We start from the raw sequence: 14,901 nt of genomic DNA, 5'->3' as shown, positions 1-14,901 counted from the left end.
CTCCCTTCGTTGGGAATGGATTCCAGACCTTTTACCATTCTTGTTGCCCTCCTCTGGACCCATTCCAGCTTGTCAATATCCTTCTTGAACTGCGGTGCCCAGAACTGTACACAATATTCCAGGTGAGGTCTAACTAATGCAGAATAGAAAGGTACAATTACATCCCTCGAACTTGACACTATATTCCTACTGATACAGCCCAAAATTGCATTTGCTTTCTTGGCTGCCACATCACACTCCTGACTGATGTTTAGTTTGTGGTCCACTAAGACTCCCAGATCCCTTTCACATGTAGTGTTGTCAAGCCAGGTGTCACCCATCCTATATCTGTGCATTTCATTTTTTCTACCAAAGTGTAGAACCTTACATTTATCTCTGTTGAAATTCATTTTGTTTGTTTTGGCCCAGCTCATCAATCTATCCAGGTCATTTTGAATTCTGACTCTGTCTTCTGGGGTATTAGCTACCCCTCCTAATTTTGTGTTATCTGCAAATTTGATTAGCAAGCCCCCTATTCCATCATCCAAGTTGTTGATAAAAATATTGAATAGCACTGGGCCCAGGATAGAACCCTGTGGCACCCCACTAGTCACTTCTCTCCAGGATGAAGATGAGCCATTGGTGAGCACCCTTTGGGTTCAGTCAGTCAACCAATTACGAATCCATCTAATAGTAGCACTGTCTAATCCACATTTCACTAGCTTATTTGCAAGACCATTATGGGGCACCTAGTCAAAAGCTTTACTAAAATCAAGGTATACTACGTCCACAGCATTCCCTTCATCTACTAAGCTTCTCTATCAAAAAAGGGAAAAGATTAGTCTGGCATTACTTGTATTTCAGAAACTCTTGCTGACTTTTTGTGATCAAAGTATTCTCTGCTAAGTGCTGGCAGAGTGTATGTCTAATGATCTGCTCCAGAATATTCCCTGGTATTGATGTCAGGTTGATTGGATGGCAATTATCAGGGTCCTCCTTTTTCCCCTTTTTGAAGATGGGGATAGCATTAGCCATCCTCCAGTTCATTGGGATGTCTCCTTTTCTCCAAGAGTTCTCAAAGATTATGGCAAGTAGTTCTCTGAGGTTACTTCTGCCAGTTCTTTTAATATCCTGAGATGTAGTTCATCAGGCCATGGAGATTTGAAAGTAGCCAGGTGTTCCTTCACTACCTCTTTATTTATTTATTCTGTGCTGAATTTCTCCAAAAGACTGAGGCAAAGAAGGTGTTGAGTAGTTCTGCCTTTTCTGCATCCCGTAAGCATTTCACCATCTTCTCCATGCAGTGACTCTATCCTATTATTTTTCTTCCTTTTGCTACGGACATAACAAAAAAGCCCCTTTTTGTTGTTTTTAACCTCTCTGGCAAGTCTCAGCTCATTGTAAGCTTTAGCTTTTCTGACTTTCTCCCTACAAATCCTGGTTATTTGTTTGAATTCCTCTTTGGTGATTTCCCCCCTTTTCCATTTCTTGCACATGTCCTTTTAAAATCTTAGCTCAGTTGAAAGTTCTTTAGACAGCCATGTTGGTTCCCTTAGATACCTCCCATTTTTCCTCCTCATTGGAACTGTTTGAAAATGTGCCATCAAGATCTCACTTTTAAGAAACTCCCAGCCATCATGCACTCCTTTCTCTTTTAGTATTTTTGACCACAGAATCGCACCCAGTAGATTCCTAAGCTTACTGAAATATGCTTTCGTAAAATCTAGAATGCATGTATACAACGCTTCACATCCCCTTTCCACTGTATAACAAACTCCAGGAGAACATGGTCACTCCCAACTAAGGATCCTACCACTTCCACTCCACTAATCAGGTCATCGTTATTGGTTAGGAGCAGATCTAAAACAGTCATTCCCCTTGTTGCTTCTTCTACCTTCGGGACCATGAAATTGTCTGCAAGGCAAGTGAGAAATTTGTTGGACCTGATTGTCATGGAGGAGTTTGACTCCCAGCAAATATCTGGATAAGTGAAATCTCCCATTACCACTATTTCTCTTCGTGCAAGTTTGGTCCTCTGTTCCAAGAATGTATCATCCATCTCTGGCAAGGGGGTCTATAATGGACCTCCACAATGAGATCAGTGTTGTTTCTCTCCCCCTTAATTTTTATCCAAATTCTCTCAGCCTAACTCGCAGGATTTAAGTCATGGACCTGCTCACAGATGTAATAATCTTTTACACATAATGCTGCTACTCCTCCCTTTCTATTTGATCTGTTTCTCTGAAATAGGTTATGCCCTTCAATTCTTATGTTCCAATTCTGAGACTCATCCTACCATGTTTCAGTGATGCCTATAATATCATATTTCTTTTGCTGTGTTAAGAGTTCAAATTCATCTTGTTTATTTCCCATGCCCTGTGCATTTGTGTAGACATTGAAGGCTATGGTGCATTTCCTCTGGCTGCTTCTTTAAAGTTTTTTCCCTCCTGCTGTTGGTTTCTTGACCTAATCATTTAGTTCTCTCTGTAACCTTTGGTCTATCATCACTATCACTTGATGAACTCCTGTCTGCTAGAATACTGTCTCCCTCCCCCACATAACTCAGTTTAAAGTCCTTCTGATCAGGTTTGTGAGCCTCCTGGCAAAGATGTTTCTTCGTACAGCCATAAGGTGCAACCCATTCCTTGCCAGCAGTCTCTCTTCATGAAACCACAGACCATGGTCCAAGAACCAAATAGTTTCTGACTATTCTCTCTTCATGAAACCACAGACCACTTGCTCCATGGACCAAGTCTTTCAACCAGAGTAGAGATGAAATGACAACTTGTACATCTAGATCCTTCAGCTTCCTTCCCAGAGCCTCAAAAATCCCTTCTGATGTCCCGAAAGCTACATCTTGCTGTATCATTAGTTCCCATGTGGATCAAAAGAAAGGGGTAATGGTCAGTGGGTTTAAAAAGTCTTGTCAGCCTGTCAGTGACATCACGGATTTGTGACTTTCTGTCAGGCCTGCAAATCGCTACTTCTGTTCCCCTCAGCAGGGAGTCCCTAACCATTACTACATGTCTCCTATGAGGTTTTGCAGGGGCCATTCTATGGGCTGAACATTCTTATCATTTGCACATTCTCTGAGGTCTGACATGGTTCCTGCTGTGCCTCTTCCTTATCCTCACTGAGAAGGGAGAGAACTTCAAATCGATTTTGTAGCTTTAAGCTCACAGAATGCTCCTTAGTCCCTCTACTTCTTTGTGTCACATTCCTCCAATTGCCCATCTCCAGTGTTTGAGAGCTGCTACGTTCCTCAGAGAGATCTCTGATCTGCTCCTCACCCAGTACTGTTTGTTCCACTCTGTTGAGGAAATCTTCCGTTTTCCTAATGTCTTCAAGGGTCGATACTTGTGCCTCAAGGTTCTGGACCTTCTCTTCCGAGAGAGCAGCCAACTTACACTTGCTGCAGGTGTAAACCCAAACCATCCCACGGCTGTTACAAGCAACTGTACCATCTCTCTCACCAGCCATGTCTACCATTTAAGTGGTGCAGAAAAAAGATCTTAGGGCCTCCTTTCAAAAAGCCCAGTATGATTTTTTTCTACTCTCCCTCAAAAGATTTGTCTTTATTGAATAAAAGAACTGTGTGCGCTGCTAGGCACGTGCTGCTGCTTTCAGAGAGTGAGCAATAGCAAGCCGCAGAAGCAAAAGGCAGCCTTTTGCGCGGTGCTCCCCGGTCAGCAGGGAAGCGCCCCAGAAGGCACTGCAGCTGCCGCAGTGTCTTCTGGGGCGCTTCCCTGTTTCTGACTGGGGAGCGCTGCGCAAAAGGCAGCCTTTTGCATGGCACTCCCCGGTCAGAAACAGGGAAGCGCCCCAGAAGACACTGCGGCAGCCGCAGTGCCTTCTGGGGCGCTTCCCTGTTTCTGACTGGGGAGCGCCGCCGCAAAAGGCAGTGTGCTGCTGCGGGCCATTGTCCGTTATCGGGACAATGGCATAAGCCCAGCGGGACGTGGGACACTCTACGCAAAAGCGTGAGTGTCCCGCGAAATTCGGGACGGATGGTCACCCTAGTGTTGGGGGATCCCCTCCTCCTCGGATGCCTCCCTGCCCCCAGTCGCAGCCCCAAAACTTACCGGGGGCTGCAAGAAGAACCCCAGGCAGCCAGGGAATAGCACAGCCGAGCTGGCTCGCCCAGAACGTGCAGCTCGTCCTGGGGCCGGAGCCACGGGTTGCCCAGCAAGCAGCCGGATGAGGCCGGGACGCGCGGCTCGTCCTGGGACAGCGGCAGAGCCGCGGGATGCCCGGAAAGCTGACGAACAGACCAAAGCTGAGGCCAGAGGCTCCAGCAAGCACCCAGAGGCCAGTGAACGCGGCCCCACAGCCTCAATCACCTGAGGCCCTTGGAGGAGGCCGGCAGCTGCTGGGACCGCCCCAGGAGATATCAGTGGTCCAGGGAGAGGCAAATGGCAGCCCAGCAAGGCCCCGCTCTGCCGGCCGGACAGGGGGTGGGTGCAGGGAATGGCCAGCCAATCCCAGGCCAGGAGGGGCCTGGGTGGTTGGGTGAGGGTGGGGAGAATCAAGGGGAGAGACCTGCGATAGGGAGGGAGGTGGAAGAAAGAGGATTTAAGGGAGGACGGGAGGCAGGAAGGGTGGTGGTTATGGTGAGAGGAGAAGAAGGGAGGAGGCGGTGGAAAAAAGAATGAGAATTGTTAGGAAGAGTGAGGAGTGAGGGACACAGACAGATGGAGGGGAGAAGGCTGTGGAAGAACTGGCAAGGAGGAAGTTTTGGTAGGGAAAGCCAGGGCCCCAGGCAAACTGTGGGTATGCAAACTCCAGCAGCCTGAGGCCCAGTACAGGTCAGACAACACCCAGGTAAGGGAAGGTGGGAAGGACCAGGCTTCAGCAGGCAGGGCCGGGGAGGCAGAGCGCCGCACAAGCTCTCAAAAACACACACTGTTAAACTTTTTGGCTTTGAGAAAAGCCCTCCAAAAAAAAAAGCACCTGAGCTCACCTAGTGCCTTCTGTTTTTTGGAAGAGGTGCCAGTTGTGGGGAGGGCAGGTAAAGCCCAAAGCCATTTGGGTGGTAATTGTATGCAAGGGCCTTCGGCATTCTCCAGCTTGGCTTTTATAAAGTAACCTCTACCTTTCTCTGGAGTATTCCAATTTTAGGATACAACAGCCCCAGAAGGAGCCTCTGACCATCCTAGATTTCAGGCCCAAAAAGGTCTCCCTCTCTCCTTCCTTTCCCAACAGGCTATAGGATTCTGCCAAACTAAAACATGTAAAGAAATGAAGCAGGAATCCTCCAGGGCGATTCCTTGGTCATTCCCTGGCCTTGACATAACCATGACGGATCTTCAGCCTTTCTTCAGATGTTAAGGCCTTTGTTTCCACTACAGTCTTTATTGCAAACCTGGCTCCATTGGCAGAGGGAAAGAAAGTAATGATTGTTATAGGTTGTTTAAGTCACACTATCCAGCCATGCTGAATATTGCCTTCGCTGCCACCCTACCACATAAGAACATAAGAACAAGCCAGCTGGATCAGACCAGAGTCCATCTAGTCCAGCTCTCTGCTATTCGCAGTGGCCCACCAGGTGCCTTTGGGAGCTCACATGCAGGATGTGAACGCAATGGCCTTCTGCGGCTGTTGCTCCCGAGCACCTGGACTGTTAAGGCATTTGCAATCTCAGATCAAAGAGGATCAAGATTGGTAGCCATAGATCGACTTCTCCTTCATAAATCTGTCCAAGCCCCTTTTAAAGCTATCCAGGTTAGTGGCCATCACCACCTCCTGTGGCAGCATATTCCAAACACCAATCACACGTTGTGTGAAGAAGTGTTTCCTTTTATTAGTCCTAATTCTTCCCCCCAGCATTTTCAATGAATGCCCCCTGGTTCTAGTATTGTGAGAAAGAGAGAAAATTTTCTCTCTGTCAACATTTTCTACCCCATGCATAATTTTATAGACTTCAATCATATCCCCCCTCAGACGTCTCCTCTCCAAACTAAAGAGTCCCAAACGCTGCAGCCTCTCCTCATAAGGAAGGTGCTCCAGTCCCTCAATCATCCTCGTTGCCCTTCTCTGCACTTTTTCTATCTCTTCGATATCCTTTTTGAGATGTGGCGACCAGAACATCAAGGTCTCCAAAACAAAGCAAGTAGCAGAACAGGCCTACTGTTGTTCCAGATTTTGATTCATGCCTCATCTTAAAGGCAGAAGTGTATACTTCTGGCACCTATGGAAGGTCCTTACCCAGAGAGGTCACACTCCTGTAGTTCTCCAGCATGACGTCCTCGTAGAGAGCTCTTTGGCCTGGATCCAGCAGTGCCCACTCGGCCTCTGTAAAATACACGGCCACCTCCCCAAAGGAAAACAGAGACTGAAAGAAGAAGCAGATTCCCTCGTCAGAAGTCATGTAAGGAGACAGCACGCTGGGAGGGTGCAGGGTGGAGAACTTGGCTTGTGTATAGAGAAGGGTGTTCAGAGCCTCTTGCCTGGGGCCCTCAGAACCAACTGCAGAGAAAAGCGTGCCTGAGAAAGGGAGGGGGGCCCAGGCTGTCCCCTGCTCATCTTCCCTACCTGGACTGGAGATCCAGCAGCTGTTTTCACACCTCCGCAAAGAGAATGGATCAACACTCTGTTTTCACTGCCTGAGAGGGAGGGAAAATAGGAAGAAAGAGAATTGGCCTCCACTTCCTATGGCACTTGCTTATGTGAATCTTGCTTCATGTATCTCCATTCCTAGGGCTGTGCCCCTGCCCTTTCTACACTCAAAAAGAATTATAACACTTTTTACTAAGTACTGGGAGAGGCAGAAGAGAAGCAAAAGGTACCCATGAGCCTCATGGGGCTGTAAATGCCACTGAAACTTTTCAGACTTTCGAACTTCCGTGATACTTGTCCTGTGAACAGTGGAGCTGCAAAATGTGATAGTATCTCTGCTGAAAGTCTCTATTAAAATCTAATTGTTAACAATCCTGAGGTGGTTACTTCCACCTCGATGGTTGATTCTGCCTCTATTTCCATAAGTCCCAGGTATGATTCCCAGGGTTATTACCCTTATCCCTCTATTTTATCTTTCTGTTCTTTTCTTCTCCATTAGCTGTGCCTACAACTCTGCCTTTAACATTTTTACTGAGAAATACAATATTAACTCTCATACTGATCTTATCTTTATATTCTATTTCCTACTTCTACATCTTATATTTATATATATATATCCATTACTAATCTATTACTAAACAATTTTATGTACTATATTTTCTCCTCTAATATTTTTAAATATTACAGTGGAAAATGAGGGTAATATCAATGAATATTCATAGCATCTACTGATCCACTAATGTCACATCTGGGTTTTCAGCCAGAGGCAACTTCACTGTGACATCACATCCACCGCAAGCCCCTCCACACAGCCTGGCATCCCTCATCCAGCATCCTATTTCCTACAGCAATCAATCAAAAACCTTTTATTGGCATAAGTTAAATACTGTACATAGAGAACAAAATATAAAGTTCGCGTTAACTCTATCACACTTGGGAGTTAATACAAAAGCTCATAAAACAGTGTCCAGATTGGGACGTATAAATGTCCTTCACTTTATGACTGATGCTAAAAATGTGGCTGCAACTAAAATGAAACATTAACAAACCAGAATAAATTATTCCAATATATCAAGGAGGAATTTAGCTACAGAGGTTACAATCAAAGAGGAAGAATTATTTTCACTGCAGCTCGTCAGATGTCCGATTAGCATGAGTACAAAACACATGTGCCTGCTGTCCCTGGCCCCCAGCAACTGGTTCTCAGAGCTGTACAGACCAGAACATGCAGGCTGTCAAGACCTGTCTCCATAATCTGGGCCTTGCCATGTCTCCACAGGAGGTTGGGACATCCTAACAAGGATTCTTGAAGCATAACCTGTTCTAACTTCCATTAATCAAATCGCTTTTATTCCAATCCGAGTCTGTTTATTGGGAGAGCTACAGAACACACCACAGGCTTTGTTTAGGCAAAGACTTAAGAGCTCGGGTGAGATTTGTCCATTTTGTTTTGTTTTGAGTGACCTTGAGTCTCCCTAATGGAAAAAGGAGGAATATGAATATTCTAATCAATGTGAGGAGCTGCCTCCATGAATTTGTCTAATTTCCTTTTACTGGCTTCCCAAATATTGAACATTAAATGCCATAAGCTGAGGGAAGAAGCATTTGATCTTTTTTTCCTAACCAGAACTCTCTACCCATCAAAATCAGTGGTCTCCCCAATTCCATCCAGACACAGTGAGTCCTTACCATGTGAGAGGGCATCTTGGGTATTATCCTGGGCCCAGGCTGGCTCTCCTTCCTCAACGGCACCTCCTTCCACCTGAGGGAACTCAGCTTCCATCTTCAGGGATGGACCCCACCTCTGAAAAGACAGCCAGGAATACAGGGTAAGAGACAGAATGGAAGACACCAAGGAATGGATCCTGCCCCCGTCCCAGACTCTGCACCTCTCTACCAGCAGACCTAGAAGAGGGTTTTTTCCAACCCTAGAAAATTATCTGGATGGATAAGAAATTCTCTAGGAGAAGTGACTGTTGAAGTAGGTGGTAAACTCTCCCATTCAGATTATTACCCCTTGACAAATATTGGGCAGGGAAGCTTTAGAAGAAGGTCAGATATTGTTGCTTGAATTGGATAAATCTGGAAAGAAAAGTCCTCACCCGCTCTGCCTGCCTCTCCTCCTCTTCTTGACTCAGTAGGAAGCCTTCGGCCAGGGCCACTGCCTGGGAACTGGTCTCTGGCCTGCATTCTCTGACCCAGCCCTGCATTTCTTGGGGCAGGAGGGTCAGGAACTGCTCCAGGATCACCAGGTCCAGGATCTGCTTCTTGGAGTAGCTCTCTGGCTTCAGCCAGTGGTTACAAAGTCCATGGAGCCGGCTGCAAACCTCTCGGGGCCCATCAGCATCACAGTAGCTGGACTGTTGAAAGTGTTGGCAAAGTACTTCTGAGCTCAGGAGCCCCTGATCGCAGATCTCCGGCACAGCTCTCTCCCAGAATTCAACACTACTCTTGGCTTGGATGAGATGGGGGGCTTTCCTCGCTCTCTTGCCAGGTCCTGGTCCTTCTTGGTGTTGCCCTTCCATCTCCTTTTTAAATTGGGTGACCTCCAATGATGAAAAGAAGCCTTTACTCACTTGGCCCTGTGGGGGTAGAAAGGAGAGAAAGACAGTAATGGGCCACAAGGAAAACAAGAGAGAATGGAGATACATGGCGCATCAGAAGTTCTTCTTGTGGTTTGTAATGTCATTGCGTTATACTACATACCAAGCTTTTAATGATATGCCTGTTTGGCTCCTTAAAGATGTCACTTTGGGTTAGGTTGTTCAAGGGGTTTCGGACGGTACTCTGGCCCCTTCCGCACATGCAAAATAATGCATTTTCAAACCACTTTCACAACTGGTTGCAAGTGGATTTTGCCATTCCGCAAAGCTTCAAAGAGCACTGAAAGCAGTTTGAAAGTGCATTATTCTGCATGTGCGGAATGAGCCTAAGTGTGTCAGGAGATATGCCCACCCAAATCCACACTGTTCTCTTGCAGGTGAAGGGCCAGTCTAAATCTTATGGTGGCACAGAGTGGGATTGCATCAGTGGTGTTGTTTGTGCATGAAACGGAGCACAAGAATTGCTGGGATGGCAATGAATCCTGCCAAATGCACAAGACTGCCAATTCCAGCCTGGGAAATCCCTGGAAATTTGACAGATGGAGCTTGTGGGAGGCAGGATAGAAAGGCACAGAGTCCACCTGTCAAAGAAGCCGTTTTCTACCTGGGAACAAATCCGCTGTTAATTCCAGGTAATCTCTATGCCCCACCTGGACATTCACCATTATACAAAAAATGGCAGTAGGTGCATGTAATGTTAAGCAAACAAAACTACTTTGCCTCTCAGGCTGTCAATACACACAAGTAAACAAAAGTTTATTTCTAATTAAGGTAAGAAACAATATGCATTACCATTACAATGGTTACACTGAAGGGTGGGCTGGACAGTGTTATGCTTCACAGAGAGTACCCCCCCCCTCCCTGCCCGGGCCCTAAAACCAGCCTTTCTCAGACTCCACCCCCAAATGTCCCAGAATTTGCCCTCTAGGAGTTGGTAACCCCACAACAACCCAGATTTCCTCTTTTCCACAATGTAAACACTTATCACCCAATGGCTTACTCTGAAGTAAACCTTCAAGGATCTGGCTTTTCCCATGTAATGCCCATCTGAAGCCCCTCTTACAGAAGCAAATCCTCCCCCAGAAAAGGGGCCTTTCCCCTTTCCAGTCTCTGCCTTTCTAGCAAACCCTTTCAGTGCTGTATGGGTCTGTGTGCCCTCAAATAACAGCTGACTTATGGTGACCCCATAGGGTTTCCAAGGCGTGAGCTGAGAGAGTTGAGAGAGTTCAGCTGCGTGAGCTGAGAGAGTTCAGAGAGAATGGTGACTGGTCCCAGGTGACCCAGCAGCCTCCATGTGGAGGAGTGGGGAATCGAACTCACTTCTCCAGATTAGATTCCCCCACTCTGAACCACTCTACCACCCTTGCTCCTTCAGAAAAAAATTAAAAAGATTTGGATAGACCGGACTGCAGCCAGGCTGCTGTCAGAGACATGTGGTGGCGAACCTATGGCACTCCAGATGTTCATGAACTACAACCCCCAATTGGCCATGCTGGCAGGGGCTGATGGGAATTGTAGTCCATGAACATCTGGAGTGCCATAGGTTTGCCACCACGGCGGGAGCTCAAAAAGGGTGCTGTGGGGTAACTCTGCAGACAATTGTGCTCCTTGGGTGCCCCTTGCGTTTCAGCCATCTCAGAGAATGGCACCATGGAGAGAAGAAAAGAAGGCGATCCAAAGCAGGACTATACACAATCCTCCTATTCAAATGGGCTTACTCCTACCCTGTTTCCCTGAATATGGGTCGCTCCCCACTCACCATTAGCCGCGGGGTTTTCTCTTGTTCAGACGCGGGGAGCCAGGACGTTCCCCACATCCCCAGCGTCCACTGCGCGGCTGCGCAGAAATTGCCACTCTTCCTCCTCCCTGGCGCGCGTCAAATCTGCTCTTCAAAAAACAGCAACATTTTCCCAAACCCCGCGCTTGGCGCGGGGTGGTGGGGTGGTGGGGAACCCGGAAGATGACGCGCGGTTGATTCGCTGGGGCGCAGAGCTTTCTGGCCAATCAGGGGAAAGAATCCTCCATTTTGTTTGGGGAGGGCGTCACCGTCAGTGCGCAGAATGAAGCCACATGAAGACGTTGAGACGTGTGCACAACGTGACGTGACGATATTGTTCCCTTTGTTCGCGGTTTATTGCTGCAAATTCACAGTGAATTTAGTTTGCGAATTCACACAGCGAGGTGCTGCAGACCAGACCAGACGAGTAGTCGGTGGCGGCGGCAAGAACTGATTTTCACTTTATTTTTATGCTGACGTCAGCATGTGCAGACGTCTCAAACAAATGCTTCCAAAGCTTCCAGCGCATTTCTGATGACGTGCAGACATCCGAGCCTATCAAAAACAACCTCGTCCCAGCCAATGAAAATGGAGGCCCGCCCTCCCTCCATGACGCACACCTGTGCCAGCCAATGAAAACGCTTCATTGCCTCTATTCCCACGAAACTCCCGTTCTTGGCTGCCCGCGTTAGCTCCTTAATGGCAAATGAGTGGGGAGCAAATAGTCTCCGTGGTCATAAGCCGCGGAGGCTTTTCGGCGCGGGGACGCTGCGGAGTTGCACACGAAGAGGTAAGTGGGGAGCGACCCTATAAGACATCCCCAGAAAATAAGACATAGTGGAGGTTTTCCTGAAGTGCGAAATATAAGGCATCCCCCAAAAGTAAGACGTAGCAAAGTTTTTGTTTGGAAGCATGCCTGACGAACAGAACACAGAAAAATAAGACATCTCCTGAAAATAAGACATAGCGCATCTTTGGGAGCAAAAATTAATATAAGACACTGTCTTATTTTCGGGGAAACACGGTAGGAAAGCGGTTTTAAGACTGCATTGAAAATCTGTGTTTCTGCAATATCTCATCTGTTTCTCTAACCAATATACCAGCCAGACCTCTCCTTATTTCTCCTCTATGATTCTGCCCATCAAGAAGGGTCGCCATCTCCTGCTTGGTGAACTCCTGGAGTATCTGGGACAGAGCGTTGAGAAAACTTCAGTTACTCCCAGCCTCTGTGGTATAGGTCGTAATGTCCCACCTCTGAAGCTACAATTTCTCCAGGGGGACTGATCTCTGAAGTCTGGGAATTCCAGAACTCCAGGTCCCACCTGGAACTCAGCAACCCTCTTATTGGACTTTCTTGGGGTCACTTTTCCCCTTGGGGCAGCAGGCTCAGCATCTAGGCTTGGCTACCTTCTCTGACCACAGAGGTCTTTACATATATTAAAATGACTATTTTCATGTTGGGGGGATCTAAGAAAGGACACCTCCTACACCACCAATTATACCAGGAGGAAACCCCTATGTGGGGGAAGGAGGAGGAGGAAATGTGTCTCAGCATGACCAGCCCCCCAACTCTAATGTCACCCCCCAGCCAAGTGCAACTTCTATTTAATTCAAAGAGAGTATCAAAGAAATAATTTTTACTTAAAGAACTGAGGGAGTTCATTTACTTAAAGAACTGAGGGAGCAGCAGTGGCGTAGGAGGTTAAGAGCTCGTGTATCTAATCTGGAGGAACTGGGTTTGATTCACCGCTCTGCCGCCTGAGCTGTGGAGGCTTATCTGGGGAATTCAGATTAGCCTGTGCACTCCCACACATGCCAGCTGGGTGACCTTGGGCTCTCTCAGCCCCACCTACCTCACAGGGTGTTTGTTGTGAGGGGGGAAGGGCAAGGAGATTGTAAGTCCCTTTGAGTCTCCTGCAGGAGAGAAAGGGGGGATATAAATCCAAACTCTTCCTCCTCTTCCTCTTCTTCTTCCTCTTCTTCCTCGTGTGACCCCACCTTGTGACACTCACATTTACAACAATACCCACAAACAAATGTTTTAAAAACAAACAACAACTCTGCTCTGCCATGGCATGTTGTCTGTTTTGGCTCCCCCCAAATCTCCCGCCCCTCCTCAGCCTTGACCCATCATCCCCCTCCCCAGTCTAAAGCAGCAGCAGCTAGAAGGTTCTTTTCCTACTCATGCCCCTCCTCAGCCTTGACCCATCATCCCCCTCCTCAGCCTTGACCCATCATCCCCCTCCCCAGTCTAAAGCAGCAGCAGCTAGAAGGTTCTTTTCCTACTCAGGGCTTAATTCCCCTGGCTGGCATCAGATGCAGGTGTGAAAGGGGGGGGGGGGATGAGAGGGCTCTTCTTCCAATTCACTGCACACACACACCCTTCCTTTTGGTCCTGCCTAGCAGATCCTGGCTCTAAATTTCATCTTCTACCTTTACTGGCACCTCCAAAGCTAGAGAGCCCCTTTATGACCCCTCGGGGGCTTTCCCTCCTGCATGAAGGTTCATCCTCTGCGCCCAGTTTGCACACACATTGAATGCCCCAAACTCAGCGAAAAACCCGGGACTGGGGATCCCCACTGCTTATTCTCCCCTCCGGGGGGACATGTGCCAGCCCCGCCAAGATTCCTCCTCTGGAGCCAGTATTTTCCCCTAAAAGAATCGCCCCCCGGGGGGAGGGGGGGTCTGTCCCTAAGCATGCCCTCTCCTCCATCCAGACTCCTCTTCCCCCTGCCTTTTCTCCACTCACAACTCCTCCAGAGGACTCGGCCAGATCCTCCGCCGCTTTCTCTCCCCCTGCAAATCTGGATCACTTGTGGGGTTTCTGCAACGCAGGGGAAGGGCTGCATCTCAGCCCCCCCCCCCCCCCCCTTTGTGGAGGGGGAAGGGGAACTCCAGAGGGAGCCGCCGTCCCTGCCCCCCCCCCCCGCTTTGCACTGGGTTAGCTCCTGTATTGGGGACCACCTCTGATGGCCCCTTCTACCCACCCCACATTTCCAAGCTTTGTTCCCCCCTTCCCTTCCCTTCCCTCTCGACTCACTCCGGAAGGACTGGCTGGCGGGGCTACAAAGGCGCCTTCTCCATCTCGGGAGACCGAATTGAAAGGAAATGGGCTCCCCGCCCCCTTCCCTGGAGGCCTCTCTATTCCATGCTCTGTGGCTTTCCTTTCCGTGGGGCGGAGGGGAGGGAGCATCTCCCAAACTATCCCCCGACCAGCCTGAATAATAAAAACATAGCCCACTACACGCTCCCTTTGCAAAACGGGATTTGGGTTTGCTTGGAGAGGGGAAGGCGCAAGGAGAGATGAGCGAGAGGAGACCAGAAACATCTGGGGAGGGGAGATCCTCCCTCCGTCCTACCCTCACTTGATCTCTGGCCCTGGAAAATGCTACCTTTCCTGCCTACCCCCCCCCCCCCGCCCCGATCCAGCCCGCCAGTTCTCCCCAGCACAGGTCCAGTGGGTGTCACCCCCATGCTCAGAATGGGTTGACCCAGAAAGGGGTGGAGACTCAAAGCAGCAGGAGGCTGCAGAGCTCATGTAGTTTGGAGGAGGCAGGGCTACCTGACTCGGACCTTGATTTGTTATAAGCCCTTAACACCTTGTTAAGGTAACTGCAATGTTGTTGGGAACTAGTGGGAAGGGAGTTGTTTATTTTTGCTATGTTGTAAATGTTGGAGTTTATTGTTTCAGGGTTTCTTTTTGTGTGGTTGTAATGGGTGAGAGTTCTCCTGGAAACCTTCATCATGTTGAATCCTGTTCACCAAGCCCTTGGAGTCTTCAGGAGCCAACCCACTTGCAAAGAAGAATTGGACTTGGCAGTATCAGTAGACTGTAGCTAGAAGGAGAGGCTGCGTTTTGACCCACAGTGGAGGGGCCACGGTTTGGAGGAAGCTTTTCCCTTCTGGCATAGGTGTCAAACTCGTGGCCCTCCAGATGTTATGGACTACAGTTCCCATCATCCCCTGCCAGCATGATGGGAACTGTAG

At 48.4% G+C, this 14,901-nt stretch overlaps 3 protein-coding genes across 32 annotated transcripts in view; 1 reads left to right on the top strand and 2 right to left on the bottom strand.

Annotated features, from left to right (window-relative positions):
• The window catches only part of LOC125428587 (zinc finger protein 883-like), a 1,608,225-nt gene that overhangs the window by 774,177 nt on the left and 819,147 nt on the right, over positions 1–14,901 (top strand). The window lies entirely within an intron of this gene.
• Positions 1–14,901, bottom strand: part of LOC125428534 (zinc finger protein 345-like) — a 770,962-nt gene that overhangs the window by 651,237 nt on the left and 104,824 nt on the right. The window lies entirely within an intron of this gene.
• Positions 1–14,901, bottom strand: part of LOC125429237 — a 60,054-nt gene that overhangs the window by 2,882 nt on the left and 42,271 nt on the right. Inside the window, exons 12-16 of the mRNA XM_048490168.1 lie at positions 13,955–14,190; positions 8,637–9,116; positions 8,224–8,338; positions 6,511–6,581; positions 6,184–6,310 (exon numbers count right to left, since the gene is read on the bottom strand). Coding sequence (XP_048346125.1) covers positions 6,184–6,310; positions 6,511–6,581; positions 8,224–8,338; positions 8,637–9,116; positions 13,955–14,190 — 1,029 coding nt within the window. The remainder of the gene's footprint in view (positions 1–6,183; positions 6,311–6,510; positions 6,582–8,223; positions 8,339–8,636; positions 9,117–13,954; positions 14,191–14,901) is intronic.

Source organism: Sphaerodactylus townsendi, linkage group LG03 (genome assembly GCF_021028975.2).
Source record: "Sphaerodactylus townsendi isolate TG3544 linkage group LG03, MPM_Stown_v2.3, whole genome shotgun sequence".
Classification (NCBI taxonomy): domain Eukaryota; kingdom Metazoa; phylum Chordata; class Lepidosauria; order Squamata; family Sphaerodactylidae; genus Sphaerodactylus; species Sphaerodactylus townsendi.
The sequence above is the reverse complement of the archived record's forward strand: the minus strand, read 5'-3'. Positions and strand labels throughout refer to the sequence as shown.